The sequence below is a fragment of the Zonotrichia leucophrys genome, chromosome 4 (assembly GCF_028769735.1).
Source record: "Zonotrichia leucophrys gambelii isolate GWCS_2022_RI chromosome 4, RI_Zleu_2.0, whole genome shotgun sequence".
Lineage (NCBI taxonomy): Eukaryota > Metazoa > Chordata > Aves > Passeriformes > Passerellidae > Zonotrichia > Zonotrichia leucophrys.
In genome coordinates this window covers 3,736,817-3,759,698 of record NC_088173.1, presented here as the reverse complement: position 1 = coordinate 3,759,698, position 22,882 = coordinate 3,736,817, and the positions used below count along the sequence as shown (strand labels likewise).

The 22,882-nt window shown below is 38.1% G+C and overlaps 1 protein-coding gene across 2 annotated transcripts in view; it reads right to left on the bottom strand.

Moving 5' to 3' along the window:
* The window catches only part of NWD2 (NACHT and WD repeat domain containing 2), a 51,314-nt gene that overhangs the window by 23,652 nt on the left and 4,780 nt on the right, over positions 1-22,882 (bottom strand). Inside the window, exons 2-3 of one of the 2 annotated variants that reach the window (XM_064710255.1) lie at positions 6,791-6,879; positions 1,761-1,877 (exon numbers count right to left, since the gene is read on the bottom strand). In XM_064710255.1, coding sequence (XP_064566325.1) covers positions 1,761-1,877; positions 6,791-6,879 — 206 coding nt within the window. Of the gene's footprint in view, positions 1-1,756; positions 1,881-6,790; positions 6,880-22,882 lie in introns of those variants that run through there. The other variant, XM_064710256.1, reaches the window with a different exon arrangement.

The following is a 22,882-nucleotide window of genomic DNA, read 5'->3' as shown; positions in this document are numbered from 1 at the left end:
TTTGCTAACTGTTTCATTCTGTTTAAAAATTCTGATTCAGCTTGATTTCTTTAGCAACAATATCAGGCAGGCAGTTTTTAAGAGCTTCAAGACTCTGAGCTGCTAAAATATGCAGCAATAGTATGTGACAAGGTTTCCTTCACTATCAGAGATTTTGCAAATCATGTCTAAGGACACTGGGTGTTGCTACATGAAAACCTCCATGCCCTTCTGTTCCAACTCTAGTTTTTTCATCAAAGGGAAGATAGAAAGTAGAAAAATAAACCCAGAAAACTAAATATAGTCACACAAGATGAAAGCTACCCAAACTCTCTAGAGATCTGGGCCAGTGTGTGCTTGTGAAAAATAGTGTCATGACAGCATCAAACCCAGCCCAGACTCTGTACTCCAGATGCTGGGTTCTTATGGTGAAGCCTTTGTTCTCCGGGGCTATGAAGCTAAACAAGAAAGTGAGGCAATCAGGTGAATGAATAAGAGCCAGAGAGATGGTTGTGAGGGTGTGATAGAAGTACAGAATGACATGTGCTACAGATTGTTCCTTGTCTGAGCTTTGGCATGGAGAGAAGTGATCTCCATCCTTCACAGCAGGCATGTGTCCTGCTTTGACACAATTTGTATCCTTTCCATCCCACTGGATACAGTTCACAAAATCTTTAACATTCTTCACTTAAAAAAATAATCAAGGACTTGCAGTTTTTTTCTCAGCCTTACTATTACAAGACTAAGATTTAGAGCTGACTTAGCTACGTTTAGACACAAATGAGAAAAAACTTTGTACTTTTTGTAAAGTATTTTCTTGGCAAATATAGTACAGAAAGGAAAATTTGGGATAGTGAAAGCATGGTGTTAAGACTGTTTTGCATTGAAGTGTAGCAAGTGACCATGGAGAGAATAATCAGTTGCACATCAGTATATCAGAGGGGACCTTACACTCTCTACAACTTCCTGAAAGGTGGTTGTAGTCAGGTGGGGATTGGTCTCTTTCTCCAGGCAACAACTGACAGAACCAGAGGACACAGTCATGTTCTGTGTCCTTGGCTGCACCAAGGGAAATATAGGTTGGATATTAGGAAAATTAATTTTACAGAAAGAGTGATCAAGTGCTGGAATGGTCTGCCCGGGGAGGTGGTGGAGTCACCGTCCCTGGATGTATTTAAACAGAGACTGGATGTGGCACTCAGTGCCATGGTTTAGTTGAGGTGTTAGGGCATGGATTGGATTCAATAACCTTGAATGTCCCTTCCAGCCTAGTGGTTCTGTGATATCACACACTCAGAGCCTCCTCAGGTTGTCACTGACCTCCAGTGTTTTCAGTCTCTAATACCTGCCATACTAAATTGCCCTGGGTTTGTGACATGAAACAGCAAATGCTGATCAGAGCAGATAGCTCTTTGCTGCTGCTGCTTTTTTGTAAGTCTTTCTAGGCCAGCTGATAATGCATGTGTGAGAAGTACCAAGAATTAATTAACTGTGGACTCCTTAAACAAGTTGTCAATAATTCTGTTGTGATAGAAGTACAGTCATACCCATCTTGCTATGAGGACTGATCATTAAAGATCCTTCTTTCCTCTCCACTAATACTGAGTAATCACTGTTAATCTACAGAGCTGCATAGGGAAATATTTGCACAGCAAATGCACAGCAATGAGCATAAAGTATTTTAGAAAGAAGAAAAACACGCATTTGTTACTGAATCATGCATGTTAGGATAGATAACATTATATTTTTCTTGTAAGGTAAAACATTATTTTTATACCCACAACAAAACATGGACCTGCAGAACTTTTCAAGCAATCTTCAAGCAGCTTCATGCGAGTCTTCTGCAGCTCAGGACTGTCCCATTCATCTGCTTCAACTCCCCAGTATAAGTCTATGACCTGGAAAACAGAATGCAACAGAGTTACTTATCATATGCTCTTTCTACCAATCAAATTGAAAATGAGCTTTGCCAACAACCTGTGCACTAAGCTTTGCTCTTCAGTGTGGTAAAATGCAATGAGTTCTACATCCAGTCCTTACACAGACTGGCAAGGTTTCCTCATACAAATGAGAATTCCAGCCTCTTACTTTCCCTCCCAGATAGTCCCTCCTGGGACAGTCTCTCATTTCACAGTCATGTGGAGATTATCATGACAAGATCTTGATTTGATGCAGCCTTTTATTTGGTACTAGATTGCATATAATGGGTAGATAAGAATAATGAGAAAGAATTGAAAAAAAATCCTGGCTCCATGAAAATTAATGGGAATCTCACTGTGAATCACAGTCAAGACCATGACTTGACACACAGTGCCACTTGTATCCACAGGATACAAACTCATCCTGTGCACATGGCTCAAAAGAAATAATAACAATGGTTTCACATTATCATACTTCCTTTGTTAGCTGATCCTCGCACTTTGGAAGCAGAGATTGTAGAGATATGCAGTGGCAGAGAGCTTGCTGTCCTGCCTTTCATATTTAGCTACAGACTCAGTTTTATGACCCTAATTAGTTACAAACAGGCTCCTGGAAGAAATTACTAATATTATACTTATTTGAACAAACTAAGTGACGACCTGTGATTTCATTTTAACTAAAAGGCTAAATTCTTACATTGGGAAATCAAATTTAAAAAGATAGTGATCATATGTATGAATTACTTTTGGAACAAAACTCATGGTACAGGCCACTAATCTCTCATTTACTACTGATTCTTAACATCTTGTATGCAATTTTAACAAAAAAAGTCTAGATGGATAATTAAAAAAAAAACAATCAAAATTGTCTTAATACATGGTTAGCTGTTGTCCAAACAGATTATAAAATTAATCTGAAGATTTAATATGAGAACTAATAATGAGTTGATGTAAAACTAAATTTCAGCAGTTTTTCAGCTGGTTAATCTTGGGAAATTTCTCCTACCAATACCAAAGTGTAGGACCAAATCCTAGAGCTATTTATGCTGATGTGTAATTGCAGTATCAATAGTTTGGTTGATTATTTCTGCCTTAAAAGTTTGTGACTCATATCAGTGTTGGCTGCAGCAGGCACATTGTTACCAAACATAACAGGTAGTGTCCTGTGTGACTCATGAGGAGTGAAAAAACCCAGGTATGGAATGCATTGACTGTAAATGAAGGTATTGAGTGCATTTTCTTGGCAGTCTAAGTGTAGCTTACACTGCCAAGAAAATACACGCAATATCTTTACTTTTTACAGAAACTCTGTTGAAAAATTTTGCAGGAACATGCATTTTCTGCTCTACAAAGCTGCATTTCAAATAACCTTCCTATTTCCCTCACTTGCACAGATTTCTTTTCTGTCCTTTCTTTTTAGTCTCACTAGGAAAAAGAAGTGTTGCCTTCTTCCTCTCTACTTTCTGTTATTTATTAATGCAACTTTATTATCGAACTTCACATTGTATTAATCTGTGATTACTTGCGTGATGTATGATAAAACTTAAATATTCTCATTATAAAATCCTTCAGATACCAATCTTAGCATACAGTAAAAAATGTTTTAATTACTTGTTGAAGAATTTATTGTGCTGCAGTAGTTCTTCTGAAATGTGAAAGCAATTTCTATTTTAATTAACTGTTCAGAAATCACATTAATTCTGAAAATGTGAAGAAGAAGCTCCCTGGAGTACCAGACAATTGCAGGGGCTCAGCAGCTGTTTGCTGTTTTATGGGGTAACAGTTTTGGTGCATAGTATCTTAACATTATACAATTTGATCCTGCAAGAGTAAATATTTTACCAAACAAACCCCTGAAGACACCAAAAATTTCTAAGTAAGGTCTCATCAGTTGATCATTATGCTAACTAAAAGAAATAGGATTTACAAAATTAAAGAAATGGAACAAGGAGACAATTAAATCTGATTCTGAAGCATGTTTTTACTTTTATTTGGAAAACATTGTGCCAAACATTCAATCAAACTCTCAGCAAGGCTGCCAAGGTCATATGACAACTAGAGCCCTCTGCAAGAGTTCCTTACCCACCGTGGACTGACACTGCTCTGGTTCAGTCCCACACGAGTCACCTAACAAGAGACTCTTCATTCATAATTCAGTGTTTCCTTTTGCTTACTTTAGCTTTTGTCCTACCAATCCTACAGTTTCACAGATTTTGCTTAGGAGATAAAATTATTTTATTTTTATCACTTCCAAGAGCTTAAAAAAGAACTACAATTTCCATTCATGCAGAGTTCTACTTTCCTTCTACCATATATATGCTGTTGAAAATTATTTGAAGCAGTTCATTGTTTTGAAGAAGAGTATGTTGCTAATTAACTATATTTGGTTAGCCTCCCAGAATTTTCAATTACAACTACTTTCTTTAACCTCTCCATCCTCTCCTGTAAAAGTACTGTATTTCAGGTCAAAACTACCACGAGCTCTGGAAGGATTTTTCTCAGCTTATTTGCTTTCTTAGCCAATAAGTGTGTATTTTTCTGAAATATTTTCTGTTACAATATAAAAAAAGGCCATCAAGCTAAAAAATTCATAGTGTGATTGAAGACAGCCAGTTCTGCTTCCACTCATATGGTGATTATGTACAGTAAGAGCTCCCACCAGATCGATGGCACCTCACAGATCTCAAGCTTTGCAACAACTGAAACAGTTTGGAGTGCAGCCAGGTGACCCAGTGAAACTTGCAGTAATGCATGTACTCAAATGCTTTTCATTTGGGTCATGATTTATTAGGTAGAGAGTGTCCTGAATAGTGCATTTGTGTGCATTTGTGTAATCTTCTACTGACCAAGTTCTTGCTTGGTCAGTAGAAGATTACTTATGAGGATGAAAAGTTATGTGCTCTGCTCTGTTACAGAGAAATATAAATTTACCCCTGTATCTCAAAATTACCTAATATTTTAACACTGCATGTAAAACTGTATTCTTGACTTTGCATGCTAAGCTAAGAAATTTAGTGTATCAGAATAAGAAAAAATAAATGTCTTACTAAAGTCTACCTCAGAGTCTCTTTCAAAAGGCTTTGCTACTTTTCCTTGGTTATTTTTGTACATCTTCCTACTTTGCTTCCCCAGAAATGTGATAGCTTTCTAGCAGTTTTCCAAACTGTGTCAGTAGAACTGTCATTCAGACCTCATATCACATAAAGATGCTGGTGTTGAAACTATATAATAAAATAATTTGCTTCCATGAATATCAAATAGAGTATGAATATCAACTAAAGTTAATTGTTTGTCCCCTAGAGACTACATTACAATCTGTTTGAGGAAAGACATGTGTCCCCTCACAAAGAATTCAGTAGATTATGATCTACTTGGAAGAGACATTTCCTTCACCAAGAAGTCTCCTCAAAGATAACAGAAATAAGGGGTTGACATTTTTAATGAATGACACATGGTAGTAATACAAGAAAAATATTATTTAAATATCTTTTGCTATTCTTTTCATGTACCACTGCAGCTGGGACTTCCCAATCAGCTGATGAGCTAGGACCTTCAGATGAAATTCTTTTATAGCCATAATCAAAAATCACTGGAATTTACCATCATGCAGATTCAGCAACTTCACTGTGACTCAGGGAATTAAAACCAAATATCCTAATTTAAGAACTTGTTATTTTGATTAAAAACCAGCTGCATGTGCATCAAGAATAATACACTGGGAGGAACAGGATGTTGCATAAAAGGCATTAGCTGTTCCCAAGCTACACTCTGGAGAGATGAATTTTTAGGGTCACTAAGTATGCAAGGAAAATTTGTGGATTCAGAGCCAGAATTTTTGGAAGACTGAACAACATTTTTGCAACATCACAAGCTGTATTTGTTTATACTAGCAGAGAAATGGTTCCAGGCCTGCTGACATATAAAGAACTGTGAATTAGGACATACCTGATTTAAAGTACCAGTGACTTTAACAGTGATGCCAAACACACCTGTTTTAAATCAAATACAACTCTTTTTATTACCAACTGGCTCCTGCCAAAGATGTGTATGAGTCTATGTCTCTCATGGAAAGAGAGGAAAACACAAACCTATTGAAGCAATGGGAGTGCTACAGTTGACATTAAAGAAAGCAAGTTCCATAGTATATAATCACAATAAAAAGACAACCTGTTAAATTCATTTTGGTAATCAGTTTTGGCATTCACCTGGTTAAATTATTTTCCACATTACAGTGGAACTTAAATGTGGTTTCTAGAAACACAACACAGTACTTCAGATGTAATATTATTTCTTCTTATATACTCTGAATACCTAAAAGAGAGGTGATGCTTTTTCATCTGTTCAGAATTTACCTCAAATCTGCTGTAAAATAAGTACATCAAAGTTCTGAGAGAGCTAGGCCTGTTTAGCCTGGAGAAGATACAAATGAGAGGGGATTTTATCCAAGCACACAAATAACATGAAGGTGGGTGTCAAGAGGAAGTAGCCAGGCTCCTCTTGATAGAGCCAAGCAACAGGACAAGAGGCAATGGGCAGAAACTGGTGACAGCAAGTTCCACCTAAACATGAGGAAGAACTTCTTCACTGTGAGGGTGACAGTGCACTGCAACACACTGGCCAGAGAGGGTGTGGAGTCCTCTTCTCCGGGGGTACTCAACACCTATTTGGATGGAATCTGATGCAACTTGCTCCAGGTAAACTTGTTTTAGCAGGGGGAATGGACTACATGACCTCCAGTGGTCCCTTCCAACCCCAACAATTTTGCATGTGATTATGTGAACTAAAGTTTTTGTAATTTTCTATTTTACCAATGATATTTAAAAATGTTATCTGTTCTAAATAGAGTTAATTTCAAGACAAATTAATAGAAGATTCAACACAACGAAACCTACCTGAAATTCCAGGCCATAGTTTTCTCTGCAGAATTCTCTCAGCTTAGGATACACATGTTCTCTTAAGGCTCTCCTTTCTGCTATTGTATCTGTGTTGTGGAAAAATATGCTATTAACAATATTTATACAAACTCTTCTTTTAGTCAGGGATACAGATTTTTCACTTAAAAATGAATCCTTGACACACACAGAGCGCTAATGAAAATCAAGTTCTGGGATCTAATCCCCAAACTGTATGTTGTACAACACAGGGAAGTATTAGCATGTGTAAATATATGTAAAATCACATAAATGTGTTTGTATGTGTCAAAATTATGCTTCATACACATTCTAATGTGGCAGCATATTATAATTCAGTGGAGCTGAATTAATTTTTTAATTCAGCAGTGAGAATTTCTTTATTGTTTTGACTTCCATTTAGTTTCCAGAAAGCTGAATTTTACAAATAAGAAACACCATGGAAAAAAGAGATATAGCAAAGATGAAAGAGATCACAATACTTAGAAACAAATCAATAACATGAACTAACAACATTGTCACAAATGTATCACTGTCTTCATCATCCTTAATCTAATAGTATCCTGAAAGCATAATTCATATTATTAGCATTATTTTTCTTTTGCCCAGGCAATTCCTCCTATAATACCAAATACCCAGTTCTGATATAATGTAATTCTTATCATGCAAAATGACATGTTTTGATAATTAAGTACCATATGGCAATGTCACCAAAATTATTATTAAGTTCAGTATGTCCAAGTAAACCTCAACACATTTATATAAATATACCACTTGCACATACAGTCAAATGTGAAGTAAAGTCAGTTAGTAGTGAAACTTTGTACAGATAATAAATTTTATTATCTTTCACAAGACTATGATATGTGATGGATTTTGCTACATTGTAACTGAGTTGAGAACACACAGAGATAGCACTGTTGCTAAGCTATTTCCAAAAATAGAACAAAACTGTTGTAAACCCCTAACTCTGAGTGCCATGTGATGAAAAATGAAGTGTTAACTTATAAATGATGGGGAACATCTACTGCAGGTAATGCATTATTTGTGTAACTGCCCTGAAACAAAACAATAGATTACAACTGATTTGATGCTTCCCATTTTGTTGCAAAGAAGAGACATATATGCAAATCTAACAATGCTTTAGAGCCACAATCAGAGCCACAGTTGACATACCTGAGTCAGATGTGTGTTCATAGAATCATGGTCACAGTCTTATACTGTTTTCATCTAAAAAATCTAGGAAAGTGTGAAATCTGTAATTTAATTTATTATACCAAATGAATATCCTTCTCACTGTTTAAGTGTATCTTGGAAATATTACACAAATGTGTGGTATAACTACCACTTATTTTCATGAAAGAAAGCAATCCAGAAACATCCAGGGAATTATTTCTCCTGAAATCTTCACCAAGGTAAAAAGTCTGTAACAAAAGGTTCAAAAGTACAGTCAGGTTTAATTCAATTTTTCTGAATTACCACAGTTCTTCTTCACAAACTTTTGATGTGATAAAAAGCCAGAGACGCTTTCAGAAGACATCCGCTCTAAGTGGAATAATGGAATACAATGCATTTATGCTGTAATGTTTTAAAATATACTATGCTTATGTGTTCTAACAGTGGTCCAAGACGCATTGAAGTCCTTGCTACATCACAAGCTTTCCATTTGACTGTCCACATGCCATGTGAAGTGAGAGCCTAAATCTAAAGTGTAGATCTCTTTTATATCCAATGTGAACACTGTTAATGAGAGACCCTGCTCTGGGCTACGTTTGGATGAGTGCAGCCTCAGTTTCTCTGGGGCAGTCATTCCCCACCCTGACACCCCCTGGCTTCACCAGCAGTGCTGTGCCCAGCCCTGGGCACCCCAAATCAGGAGGATGGGGAGGAAATTGGAGAGGCTTCTGAGACAGAGGCCAGAAGCACACGGCCTACACAGAGGGACAGAGGGATCTGGGCATGATTAGTCCAGCAGAGAGTGTAAGAGGGAGCCAACGCAGCCCACAATTACATCCAAGGCATTTACAAAGATGAGGGAGCCAAGGTGCTCATGCCAGAGAGTACAACAAAGACAAGGACAACATATTACATCTTGGAAGTTCAGGCTGGGCACCAGGAGAAGCTCCTCTGTCCTTGGAGCTCTTCAAGACTGAACTAGGCAAGTTCATGGCTGACCAAGTTTCTGCTGACAGCACTCAGGAGGGAGGTTAGCCCATGACCTGACCTGAGTTCCCCTGCAGTAACCTGCAGCAATCCTCAGGAGAACGTGCAGGTTTGGCTTGGTTATCCAGGCTGCTTGGACACTGCCTGGAAAGACTTTGGCTCCTGTCTGGGCTGGTGGGAGCAAAGCTGTAGAGGAACGCAGCTGGTCCCAAGGACCCAATGTTGATGCCATATATTTTTCAGGGCATTTTACTTTACATGGAGCTCAACCCTCACAAACATTTGGAATGCATTTGGTAAGAACCTAGAGTTATCTTCCTGTTTTTTATCAAAAAGGAATCCATGCACACCAAGACGCTCCTGTGATGTGAGTCAAAGCGTATTACATAGTGATGATCAAGAGATTCACTTCACTTGCAGATCTGGCTGAGTACAGACAAATATTTAGGAATAGAGTGAAAAAAACCAGCACTCTCAGCTTAGAGCTGCCTGTGTCAGTACATAAAGGGGATGGATGAGTTGCTCCCTCCTTAGGATCCACAGTCATTAATTTTCTCTCATACTTTAGTGTCTAAGTCATCCTTTCCTTGCACAATGTAGTACACAGCTAACAAGGCTAATTAGTCAGAGGGTCACACAATGCCAATACAGCAATATTATTTTGGCTCCAAAGCAATGGTGTTGCTGTACCTTGTGATAAAAGCTAAATGTGTAGTTTGCCTTTGAAGTATTTGAAATACGTCATTTTTTTACCTTCACAGTAACTGAGGTCCTTAGATCAGTCAGTGACAGAATTTGTATTCTATTTTTTTTTTCCTTAACACATGTTAATTTTGGCATGCAAGTTTATGAAAACACAGAGCATCATATCTTCATGATCAAGTAGAGTAAACTCTGTTGAAAACTGAGTTATTACTCAATTACTGAGATAAATCAAAATGATTCTTGCATTTTTAAATGAAAATCAATCATGACTACAGCTTGGTTATTAAGGAAGCAACAATCCACAGTTATTGTTTGCAGTTACTTAAATGTGACAGCAGACAGAATGGTCTTAGGGATATAAAACAGGTGAAGTTGCAGGAACAACAACAAAAAGGAAGTTTTTCTGGAAAAAAGCAGAATTGTAAATGATAAATAGAAATATTTTGCCTGAAGTTTACAACAGATAAAACCATGTTCTCCTACTTTTTGTTTATGCCCATAGGATTTATACTGCAGAACCCTGCTGGCTCTAGTTTTAGAATGTGGTGCTGCTCCCTGCAGCTTAACGTGCAGAGTCTCGTTCAGAAAATGAAACAACACGCTGCAGGAGTAGTGCTGCTTGTAATATCTTAGAAATGAAATAGATAAAACATTACTTCAACTAGAACTGTGGTCTGGATAAGACACTTGGCATATCCATTCTGTATTTTTATTCCCACTTTCATATCTAATGGAGTGTGCTTATCTAATTGGAATTTGAGTCTGGTGCTTGTATTAATTAATTTTAAGAATTCCTGCATTTGAAATCAGCTTTGAAACTTTAAGGAAACAGAAGTGTATATAGTTAAGATGAACTCTGGTAATTAGTATGGATGGCAGATAAGCTGGTTTAATTAAATATAATCTAGACTTGATTTAAAGTGATGGCAAATCTGTGAAGCTGGCAGCTCCTAACAACGTCACACAGGCAAATTCCACCTTCCAGGCTGCTGCTGCAGATGAACAGATTAACTAAATTACATTCTTCTAGCAGTGAAAATGAGACAGTAGTTCTGAGATGAGCTTACTACACCTCTTAATGTTAATTCTGATACTCAGGAATACAAATAATAGTTCACAAACTCTGGGAATGAAACTACATCTGAAAAAACATAAGAGAAAACTTTAAACCCCCCCAACCCTAAACTTATTTCCAGTATTTAAACAAACCCAAACCCACAAGCCAGGGACTCACTGAGTGCACATCTCTTCCATACAAGAGCCATCTCTTGCAGATGGCTCCCTCCTAAGCCATTCCATAGCCACACTGTCCTGCCCATCCCTACACTTGGAACTGACAGAGAATGTCAGCCCACCGTCCTGCTCCCAGGGGTAATCCTGAGAACTGAACTGAATTAGTCACATCTCCATCTACATCCATCCTGTCCAATAAACAGAACTGTTTGTGTGCAGTGTGATTTCTGAAGGCTTGTGGCTCAGTCAAATCACTGCCAGTTTCCATTAGAGTGCGCCAAGGTGCTGCTTCTCAGCGTGAACTATTCCCATGCCAAAGTCTGACCTTCAAACACAAGCTGTTCTGCTATTAAAGTCACTTATTTTATTTCAATAGAGCAAGTACATTTTTCATTCTTGTATTAGTAAACAGATGATGCGTATTTACAAACAGTCGCCAAACATTCATCTCTGGGATAAGATAAGTCATGGAACACAGCCCTGTTGAAGAAATTTCAAAATGTATATACAAGTGAAGAGAAAGAGTTAACATGGGCCTGATGGAAATCGCCTGTTTTCAAGCACCAGCTATTCTGTCCTAAAACCAAATAGTTTATCTTCTTGCTGGTGCTGTACTGGTCTGAGTTCAGCCACAGTGATGTGGATGGCTGTTTTCATGTATGTGGGTTGCAGTCACACATGGACTCTACCCAGTCAAGGCTTGATGCAGCAGAACAAGGAGATTGCTCAGCCCCATTCTCCTATCATGTGTTGCAAAGGAGGTGCCAATGTGGGTTCTGCTCACCATGCTCAAAGGAGCAGCACATTCAAGTTGAACATTCAATCTGCTCATGGAAAAGTAACCTGTGAGTACTCATGCATGGTGCAAGCTAAGGCCCTCAAGCAGAGGAAAATCCTAAGCAGGGAGGGTGTTTGCCCTGCCACTCTGACTGACAGAGGAACATTGCAACACCCAGCTTGAGAGAGCCAGCAGGAAAACTGCTGACTGACATAACAAGTTGAGGCAGGCAGCTGAACCTGGAAGAACCCAGGCAGAAAAAAAAGAAAAAAAGAAAAAAGCTGCTCTTGCAGCTGTTCAAGGCACCACAGAAATGAATGTCATATGGGGTCACAGAGCTGTCTACAGGTGCCATCTCCAGGCAGTCACCCAAGAAAGAGCAGCTCCTCCCAGCACAGGCAGAAGAAACAATTTCTGTATCACCTCCTCCATTCTTGGTGATCTCGTGCTTTGCCATGGGTCAGGACACGGCATGAGGCGAAAACTTGCAGGTTTTCACCTCATGCCTTTCAGCCCACTGCTCTGCTGCCAAAGTCTCCTGCCCAATTCACATCATTACATTTATTAGCACATAATGTTGGAGTCTCTTGTGCAACTGTGGAAGCCCTGGATGAGCAGCGAACTTCTGATCTAGTCCTGAATGCGTGTCCACTAAGATACTCAGCTATTTGCTTTCTCTAAGTTTTCTAAATACTTAGATTAGATAGAAGAGTAGAACAGATTCCTACCGTAGGATTTTTTTTAATGCATTGCAATATTTAAAAATGTGGGTATTTTATAACCATTGTCTGTTAACTGCAGTGAGAATTTCTGCACTTTAATTATCTAAGGTTAAAAATTACTTAGCAGTAGTGCCAAGTAAGAAGTGGCTGCCAAGCCTCTTAATGCTGGTATGTTCTTGACTCATATGAATGTTCAACTGAATTATTCCTCTTAAACTGCCCTTTTCACTGATAATGCACAACAGCACTGTGCTGCTAAAACTTCAAATACTAGCAGCTAACATGTCCCTAAATATTATGGAAAACTTGTCTCTGAAAATAATACCATAATAAGAAGTAATTTTCATTTCTATAGTGCCTTTCATCTCAGAGCATTTTGCAAGCAGTGAGTTTGAATCATGTAGCAGGTAAGAGAGGGGGAAAAAAGACTTGGGCTCCCTACTACCCTTGTCTTCCTAGAAAATGAACTACATAGACACTGGTGTCATTTTTCCCTTGGAGTTCCTGTTAGGAGAGAGCATTAGAATAGTCATCCAAAGCTTCCCAAGATTAGGTAGACCAGGAATGGGAACAGGTTGGTCAGAGTCAATTCTCCCAGTGTCCTTCCCCCAAACAACAATGCCAACCTTGAGGTCTCCACAGGCTCTCTGGAAGGCAAATAAGAAAATGGACAGTCTGAAGACATTCATTAATTCAACTAAACCCCCAAAATAACTAACCATCCAAATAAATCCTGATTAGCAAACCACTGCTACTGTCATGTAACAGAGCTGCGTGTCCTTACTCCACCTGATGGTCAGAGCTCTCTCAGGAGATGGGCACAAAGTCTGTGTGACTCAACCTTCTCAGTTCTTAAAAAACATAAATACAAGACTGGACTAAGCATTTCAGCCCAAAGGAATGTCTGCTTGTCATGAAAGTCAGAAGAAATAATGAAAAATAACATTAAGATGGTAAGTAATTCTGAAATGTGTCTCTCAAGTGGGAAGAAATGACAGGATGTGATTACAAATTTGTGATCTACACCAGAACACTCAAACAAACTCACTTTCAAAACAAAAGACCTAACTAGGCAGGATTCAAAATGCAGGGTATAATTATAAGCCTAAAACTTCTAGTTGCAGCAATTACCTCTTCTTTTTTAGCCCCAAATCAAACAATACCTGATTTAAAATGAAGCAGTTTTCTCTGAAATGTTCCATGTTGTCAGTTCAGTAAAATGACAAATATAAAAAACACATAGCCATTAAGTGATCATATCCAACATGTATTTTTAAAATTATGTTTCTAAAGTTATAATGGCCAGGTTTCACAGTGTCATTTTATAAAATACTCTGCATCTTGACTGCTAATATGCTTAACCAGTGCCACCTATTGGTTTAACAATAACACCCAAACAATTAAAAAAAAAATGGTTGGATAGTAAAATCAGAGAGATACAGACCCATGTTAAAATACAGAATTTAGGGGAAACATCAGTATTAAACTGATAGAAGGGAAAAAGTGGTTCCTATATCCAAATGTCAAGATTCAAATTTTCATTATTCTCATGATTGTCTTCCCAATTTGAAACAAATGTTGGTTTTTACAGTTCTATTTTATGTGCAGCATGCTTACATGAAACAAATTTGGATTTGGATGCAAAAGTTGGTGAAATTAGTGGAAAGATCTGCTAATCTTAGCAGATTTTAAATGAAGTTCTACATTTGGCATGCACTGAAAGCCTAAATCTTTTGATACCTTACTGACTTCCACAGTCTGCATGAAATCCCTCAATCCATAAATAAATCAATCAACCATTAAATAAACAGTACACACTCCTGTGTCACTCTAGTGGTGATGACATGGATGAAAACTCTGAAGCAGAATTTTATCTCACAAGACGTGTCCTAATTAACTAACCTCACATTAGCCCTTGGGAACACAGCACCCCTATAGATAGATGTTCCTAAATAAAACAAGAGGAGTTAGGTTGACCTGGAATCTTGCCCCAAGCCTGCACAGGTGCAGATTTGCAAACCGGCACATTGCCCCTAGAGTGCTGCTGGGTGCAGAGGTGTCCTGGTGTCCCCTGACTGCGATTTGAGGCACACACGGGAATGGCACAGACCTCAGGAGCTGCAGCAACACCCAGCAGGCGGAGAGCTGTGTGCACTCCGCAAACTGCACAGGTGGAAGGACTCAAAAAAGTCTAATTCCTTCATGTAATAAAGCCAGTCAGGAAAAGCTCCTGGAAAAACATGACAGTTTGCAAACCGTTATTGTGGTACAATTAAATGATGTGACGGGAGCAACTGAAGACACAGCACATTTAGAAACACCAAGATTAAGTCTGAAAATTATCTCTGCAGAACACCAAAGATTATGAAAAATAAGCGCTGGAAAACAACAAGGCCTGTTAGGACAAGAATTTGGTACTATGATCAAAATTAATGTGAAAGAAAAAACTCTTGTAAAATCTAACAGAGGGGTTCAGAATATGTTGTGGAAAAATGAGTAACAGATGACACAAATAAAGAACAGTGCAGTACAAAAGTTATGAGCAAAAATCCCACTGATTCATTGAGAGGTGTCAACTCACACTTCAAAAAATTATGGGATTTCCCAGAAAGGAGAAAAATGGCTTACAACACTGGAAAATGTTTTTAACAATTAAGTTATGCGCACTACAATAGCTTTGCTACTATTTTTCTCACCTCACAGACCAAAGAGAAAACCATCAGGGTGTGTTATGGCATTTAAGGTAATGAGGCTGTGGCAGTCAATAAAGCAAAAGGATGTCACAGACATTCTTCATCCTAACTGCAGGTTCAAGTGCTGGAAGAGAATGAAGTAGTATGTTGCAGGCTTTGAGAAAGCATAAAGCACAGCAGGGCCCTGAAAAACCACAAGAAAGCCAGTCTCATAAAAGCACACACTTATTTCATGGTACAGCTGGTACAGGACCATCACATACACCTCATTCTGAAGAAATTCCAATAAAAACTCCTATTTGACTTTTCATCTGGCAGTACTGCAAAACAATGGAAGAGCTCTGCAAGCACTGTTGGCTCCTGGATAAAGCTGCCCTTCCTTGATCTAAATTTTCTGCTTTAAGTGCACTAGCCATGGAGTTCCAATCCAGCTTGCATTCTGCCTTAAATTTGGTGCAATACAGCCACAATTTGAGTGACACTACAAAACTGGTGAGGTCTGCTGGGCCAACTGGAAAAGCACGACTGAGAAATGTGTGGGCTTCAAGTGAATGATGTGAAGGCTTTTATGCCAGAAGATGAAAAAGCCTCGAACCTGACACTTTTGGGTGTGCAGAAGCACCCACATAAGAATAAGAGCAGCTGCTTGCTATCAGTGCAGTAAGTTTGCATCAATACAGTAGGAGTTTTCTTTGCAACAGATTTTTTTCTTGATGCTAAATGGAGAGGATTAAATAACATCATCGAACAGTCAGAACAGCTCATGGCTGTTGTAGAAACTGCCATCAAAGATGAATAAATGAAATGACAACCCCAGCAAAGGAGAGCAGCTGCAGGAGGGCATTAAGCCCAGGACAGTGGGACTATATGAGGGAGGGATGCCAGATACTCTGCTAGGGCTTGCCTGAAGAAGAGGATCTCAACTGATTTTTAAGGACCACTTCACTTAGTGGCAGGCAATTTCAACCTAGGTATTAACACCCACTAACAGGCCCTGTGGTACAACAGTTCTTAAACTGAGAATTCCAAGTAGGGCCTGCACTGAAACTCATTGAGCATGGCCAAATAATTTACAAAGCTGGCTCGTTTTGATGGATTATGTAATGTCTGAGAGGCAAACAGTGACTGATATGTAAAGGAAGAGTGATTTATCAGACCTTGTTCTCCTTACCCTTCCAATTCTAATGATTCATCTAAGCATTATTTTTGGTGAAGATTATATAATCCAGTCGAAAAGGCTATTTTTAAGATATTCTAAAATATACCTGTTTTTATCAATTATTTTTCTCATGTCTTGATTTTCCTAACTATTGCTTTCTTGCTCTAGGTTTGATTACTTTATTCTGCTTGCTAACCACATTTTGATGATTACATGTAAACACGTAACATTACATGTAACAGTAAATTTGCAGTTTAACAATCTTGAGGAGTTAGTAATTGAAAAAGGACAACATAAGTTCTAGTCACTTTGACAAGCTGATGTAGTTGAAACAATTTCTCACAAATACCTGATACAAGTATGATACAGAAAATAATATTTAAAGAAAACTTTCAAATGGCATATCAATTTCATTAATCAGTGACTGAACTACAAAATGTTTCCCAGATTAGCACTTTCAAATTACTTTAACCATCCTCCCCAACTCTTTACTCTTCCTGATTACAATACCCAATGAGTTATAATTACCTTTAAAGGAGGATAAAGACCTTCTGTGCTGCTAAGGTCTCAGTGGCAGTGTAGAACCTGGCTGAAAGGGCGGACTTGACTTTGTTTCTCTTTCTTGCACTGCCAGACAGTATCAGTCTTTCTCAGTGCCTGCAAAGGTATTTGTCCCTTGGCCACAGAATAGAGAAAAAAATTAATCTTTTAACTGCCACACACAGTTAAAGGCAACTGAATTTATAACTGGAGATTTTGTTTGAAACTATTTTGAATTTACATAATGACTGTGAGGAGCTGACTGTGGCATTAACATTGGAACAATATACTAGCAGTGGAATTGCTTAATAGAATTATATAATATTATACATGGCTGATTATAGAAAGTGTAAAATAGAACAGTTTTAATTAAAACAGGTAGAGTGTAAAGAGATTATTTGCATTTTAATCTCCCTTTTCTAAAAAAAAAAAAAAGGAGGAATAAATGATGAACTGTATTTTCTACATGTCTTCTGTTCTGTTTTTGAAAAGTATTCCTAACACATTAACTGACATTAAACAAATCAGACCGACAAATCACCATGTAAATAAGAGAAATCCTATAAATGAGTCTCCCATTCATAAACAAACCACCAAAGCAAAAGCTGTAACACGAGCCCTAAATTACAGACACTTCATGAATGCTTCATTTCCAGAAAAGCTTTACCTGAAACAAGCAGACCACTGCAGGACATATATCCCTGATAAAGTTATCCTTACAGGAGTTTATTGATTGTTATTGTCTATCTTTTGTACAGATGCTCAGATTGAGTTCCTGACACGGTAAAAGGATGAGAAGGGAGAAACTGGATCTGAGAAATTTGTGAATAATTACATACCAGTTACTGAAAGTTATTGAAACTCATTCTAAACAAGGAAGTTTTCAATAACTTTTTTTTACTTTTGGTAATTGTACTGACTAATGAGCTTATTTTGTGTCTGTATGTTGCTTGTAAGCATGACCACAGTGCCACTGAAGACACACCACTGCAGTATGCTGTAAAGTCTGCTTTCCTGTGGATTTTCTTAACTGGAGGCAGCTCATGAAGAGTGAGATAATCTGCCAGGAATGGCACAGGTAAATTTGCTCCTGCCTCAGACAGGAGGCCAGATCTGAAAGCCTCAAGAGGTCCCTTGCAAGCCCTACAGTCTGTGATTTACACAACAAAAAATGACAAACGAAATATCTGTTTAAGGTCCCTTGGACTCTGTGCCAGCCACACACACCTGCTCTAGGTGCCAAGTCACAGAACTCAATGGCACTAACTCTGCCCACCACAGATGGCTCAGTTCTTCATAATCCCATGTCAGAAATGACCTGCATTTCAAAGTAAATCATGATCCAAATTTTGCTTTGTGTTTTGCTTTGCTTTGTGTTTTGATGTACCAAATCAGGGATCACACAAACAGAAGTGCTTCAATAACTCATTTCAAGAGCACTGCGTAATTCTTCACCACTTTTAAATGTAATGCAATACATATATAGATAAAACAAGACCATTATCAAATAATAATATGAGCCTATAATTTCCCTAGTATTTTCTAGCAACCACTCCTAAAAAGATCAACACTTACTGCTCACTGATATCTGAACTATTAGAAATATTATAGAGTGAAAAATAAAAATTTTCTTCAGAACTCGTTACTTTGTCTTGCCAGAACAGTACAGGCTGTGAATCTAGCCACCACAACTATTATCAAGGAAGAAAATACTTTTCTCTTGATCTCCTTTTCTAGAATTTGTGGGGCCTTTATTACACAGCAGTAAGTATGGAAAAATAAAAATATTAAGTCCTGAATTTCAAAAAATCACTTATAAAGTGGTCATACAAGATTTATATTTAACTATGACAGTAAAGCAAGATCCTCTAGATGTGTCATGTTGGCATAATTAAGTGTAGAAAATTCTCAATAATTAGATAGCCCTTAGATTAGAGTCCTGCATAACACTCCTTTGGATCAGATTTCATACCTTATGCTCCTTAGATTGTTGAATGCTGTCATTTCCTCATTTATTTCTTATTATGGCTCCATTGTAACAACTCTGTAGGAATAAGGACATCTGGGTACCCAGGCCTTCACAGTTAACCTCTCTTTCTATATACACATGCACAAAAATGGATCACTACAATGATGGTTTTGGATAAAGTTACTCTTTTAGGGAAATCTGCTTCTAGGTACTCCTTCTCCACAGATACTCCCATGTTTGTTTTTTGAGCTCTCCTCTTTGGTGAATGTGCACAGTCTTGCTCATAAAAAAATTCCCAATAAACTCAGCAGGACTAGGCCTTTTACTGGGCAATAATCCATCTCAAGATTTGGAAAGGTTTTCACACCTACCAAGACTATTGACTAATTATTAAAGCAACTATACAAATTCATGGAGGCAAAAGGCCTCACAGGTTATTAAGCACAAAGACATCACCCTCATCATTTTGTCCCTCTTGTGATTTATTATTCTTTCATCATACAGCTGAAATTGCCAGGGTCAGAGAGGAGCACTAGGTTCCACTGGTCCAACTCACTAAGCCTGATTTTACTGCATTTGCTTCTCCTTTATCTTGTGTGTAACAGCTGATTTGCATAACTCTTCAAGTATGGATAACTCCTCTCATCTAAAAACATTTAACCCACATGGTTACTCATTGGTTCTCAATCATTTAAAAGTCATCTTAATCTAGTATTTTAAACTTTAGTTAAACTCTGAAACTAAAGCTGTCCAGATAAGGATCTTAGTCATTAATTCTCCTTTCATCTTAATGTTTTGTAAAACATTACTAGTTAGAGACTAAGTAAAAATTTCACAAATAACATTGCTAGGTATTATACATGTACTATAATAACTATCTATCCTAACACCTGTTTCAGTTTGGAGATTCATAAAGCCTAGATGAGACTGTGAAGGTACTCAATGGCTAGGAGGGTGAAATGGGCTCTATTAATAAATGTTTTCAAGAGTTTAATCATTCTACAGAGGACTGTTACTGTACTGAAGAATGCAGTTCTGCCACCCCAGGAAATGCTAGGAGCAGGCTGAACAAGAGCATTTGACCAGCTCTGACAGTTTGAAATCTGACCTCTTCAGCTACTTGATCAGTCCCAATGATTGATACACACAACAGCATGACTCTGGATTAAGTTCAGTGTGGAAGTCCTGCCATTTTCTGGTCTTTCCAGTTTCTGGCAGGAAGTATATTTTGAACACTCTGATAAATCAGGTCTCTAAAGGTGACTTTCTTGATTCTGCACAAGAATGACTGTAGCTGCCCAGGCTTAAGGTCTGTGCAGCCCAGTGTCCCATCCCTTCCAGGGGGCAGTAACAGGTGGTGACAGAGGGAGCTGAAGACCAGGTCAAAGACAGATGGAGCCATTTAATTATGGTGGTGGTGAGGTGGCTTACAAAAGTTGCATTTGGCACATGGTCTCCTTACCCAGCACAGCACCATGCACATGGCAGGCTGCACTGATTTGGGCCTCCTTACTATTTACTCTGCTTGTTTTAGTCTTCTTACCATTTACTCTGCTACACTGCTTGTTTTCAGCTACCTGCGATTTAGCCCTACTCCCCTTCTGACTACAGATTTTCTAAGTAAAAACTTTTCTCTGATACAAACCTCATATTAATAAGAATAGTGTCAGGCCTTATTTTAGAGGAGCACTGACACAACCATTATTAAACTGTGTTCTCTAATTCTATCTATTATTATCCTTCTTTAATTAAAATTCCAGTAAGGGGCTAAAGCAGTTTTCTTGAACAGTGCTGCCTATATTAAAATCTGCCAGATTTCTTTGTAATCCATGCACATGACTATTTATGATATTCTATTTATATCTACCACCTTCAATATATTAAAACCTTAAATTACTGTAGGTAGATACTACTAATGTATTATTACTGCAGCCTGAAAGCACGCACACAAAATACTCTTTCAGCTGCTAAATTAAAAGAAATTTCATTTGTTTTAGATGACAAAATTACCACTTGGGCACTGAACTCATATCTTGAATTAGAAGTTTAGTAACTCCTTGAAGTTTTCTTATGTGACATATATTTTAAAACAGTCCAAACAAAACTTTAAGTCTAAGGTAGGATTTTCTCTTGCATGTTCACAAATCTGTGGACACATGCCCACACAGTCATTGTATGCAAGTTTCTTAAGACGAATTATTTTGCTGCATGAGCTTAGAGATAGGATGCCAAGTTATGCAGTCAAGTACCTTTTGTACTCCACTGCTCTTATGTGATTACACAAATCCCACCACAGAATACACGTGGCCTCCTTGAAGCACAGCCTTGGAAATCCTCTTCAGCTTGCTGCTCAGCAGACTGCTGCTCAGCTGAGAGGCCACCCCACTGCCCTTGAGCAGGCAGAAAAGAAGCTCCCCTTTCTTGACTGGAGAAGGCTCTGGGACACTGCCTGCTTGGTGCTGTCTCTCCTTTAATGGTCTCATACCTTGCTGAGGGAGCAATTCCCAGCAAAGACCTGATTGAACACCACAGCTGTTCATCATCTAATACATTATTTGAGAAATTAATATCACATGAAATTCGCACACTTGTTTCGTTGTCCCTCACTGTACTTAGAAACTGTCAAGGGTCCAGAAGCTCCTCTTCATCACTGAAGGAAAGCCACTGCCCCTAAGAATGAAGCATGGTCCAGCATGCAAATGCATCCAAAGAAATAAAGCAATATTTGCCAAGTTAGAAAGAAAAAAAAAGAAATTGTAGGTAGGTTCTGCTTTGTTTAATATTATTTTTTCAATGCTATGTAAAGCGTTCATCCTCCTCTGCAAAGCCTTTACTTTTACAACAGCAGTCAACAGGATTTAGGCAGCTCTTCAGTACTGCTAGAAATACAACCTTGAGTGGTACCTTTTGAACATACTCAGTTCTCACAAGAGAACTGAGCCCTACCAGCAAGTTTGAATACACTCTATGACAGTGTGACTAGAGTGTCACACATCCATTTATACCATGCTGTACAGTTTAGAGTATTTTACATAATTTATGTATGTGTGCATATGTGGGTACAGACAACTGTAGATACATAAAATTACAATATTTTTAATATTAAAAATAATGGACACATGGTCAAAAATTTTAAGTAGATAACGTAAATACCTAATTCATTTGAAGCTGACAACTCCAGGTGTTGCTACCGGGAAGATGACTGATGACCAGGAGTTTCAGGTAACTTTGCTTATTTCTAAATAGCAAGAAGTAGTCACAAACCCAACAAATTACATAACTTGCTCTTTTACTAAAATACCCCTACCCAACACCTCTTGATTATAGTACTGTTGCCAAATGCACATCCTACCTTTTGAGTACATGAATGAAAATTTTGTGGAAAATGAAACAAAAGCTTTCAGTGTTTCCATTTGCATATTTGGTGCATTTAGAGGAAATCCTTAGCCCAGTCCACAGGACACATAAGCAGACAACTCACATGAAGAACAGGAGGACACCAAGAGCAGTTCTTTTCATACAGATTGTCAGATTATTACATTTTTTCAAGTTCATCTGTGTGACAGAATAACAGCAACAAAGGCTTGAGGATCTACTTAGCAAAAAAACCATCTTGTACTGGCTGACTCTGCCTTGCAAAAAAAGTTTAAGCCTACATAGAACTTGGTCATACAGTCTCAAGGAAAGTCAGATCTTGCTTTGTTCTCAATTACCCCAACAATGGAGTTGTTTCATAGCACAAGAGGAAAGAGAAAATTATACATAGGAACAGAAGTACTGGAAATGGCAGGTTGCTTTCCAACTTAATAAACTGTTGGTATCTCTAACCTCTGGACCTTCTGAAATAAGACATATTTCAAGTCAAGGTTTACACCAAACCTGGGTACTTTAATGGTTTTTCTCCCCCAGACTCTGAGATAGTGAACTCCTTTCCCCCTCCCCAAGTGGTAGCTTGGTTTTTGACTCTTAAACACTACAGTGATGTGCGTCACACAAACCCATAAATAGGTACAAAATTAGGTAACCAGAACTAACACTTAGCACAAAAAAAGTCCTGGAGTTATTTGTCTCCACATCTCCGCAACACCTCCTTTGCAATTTCATACACTTGA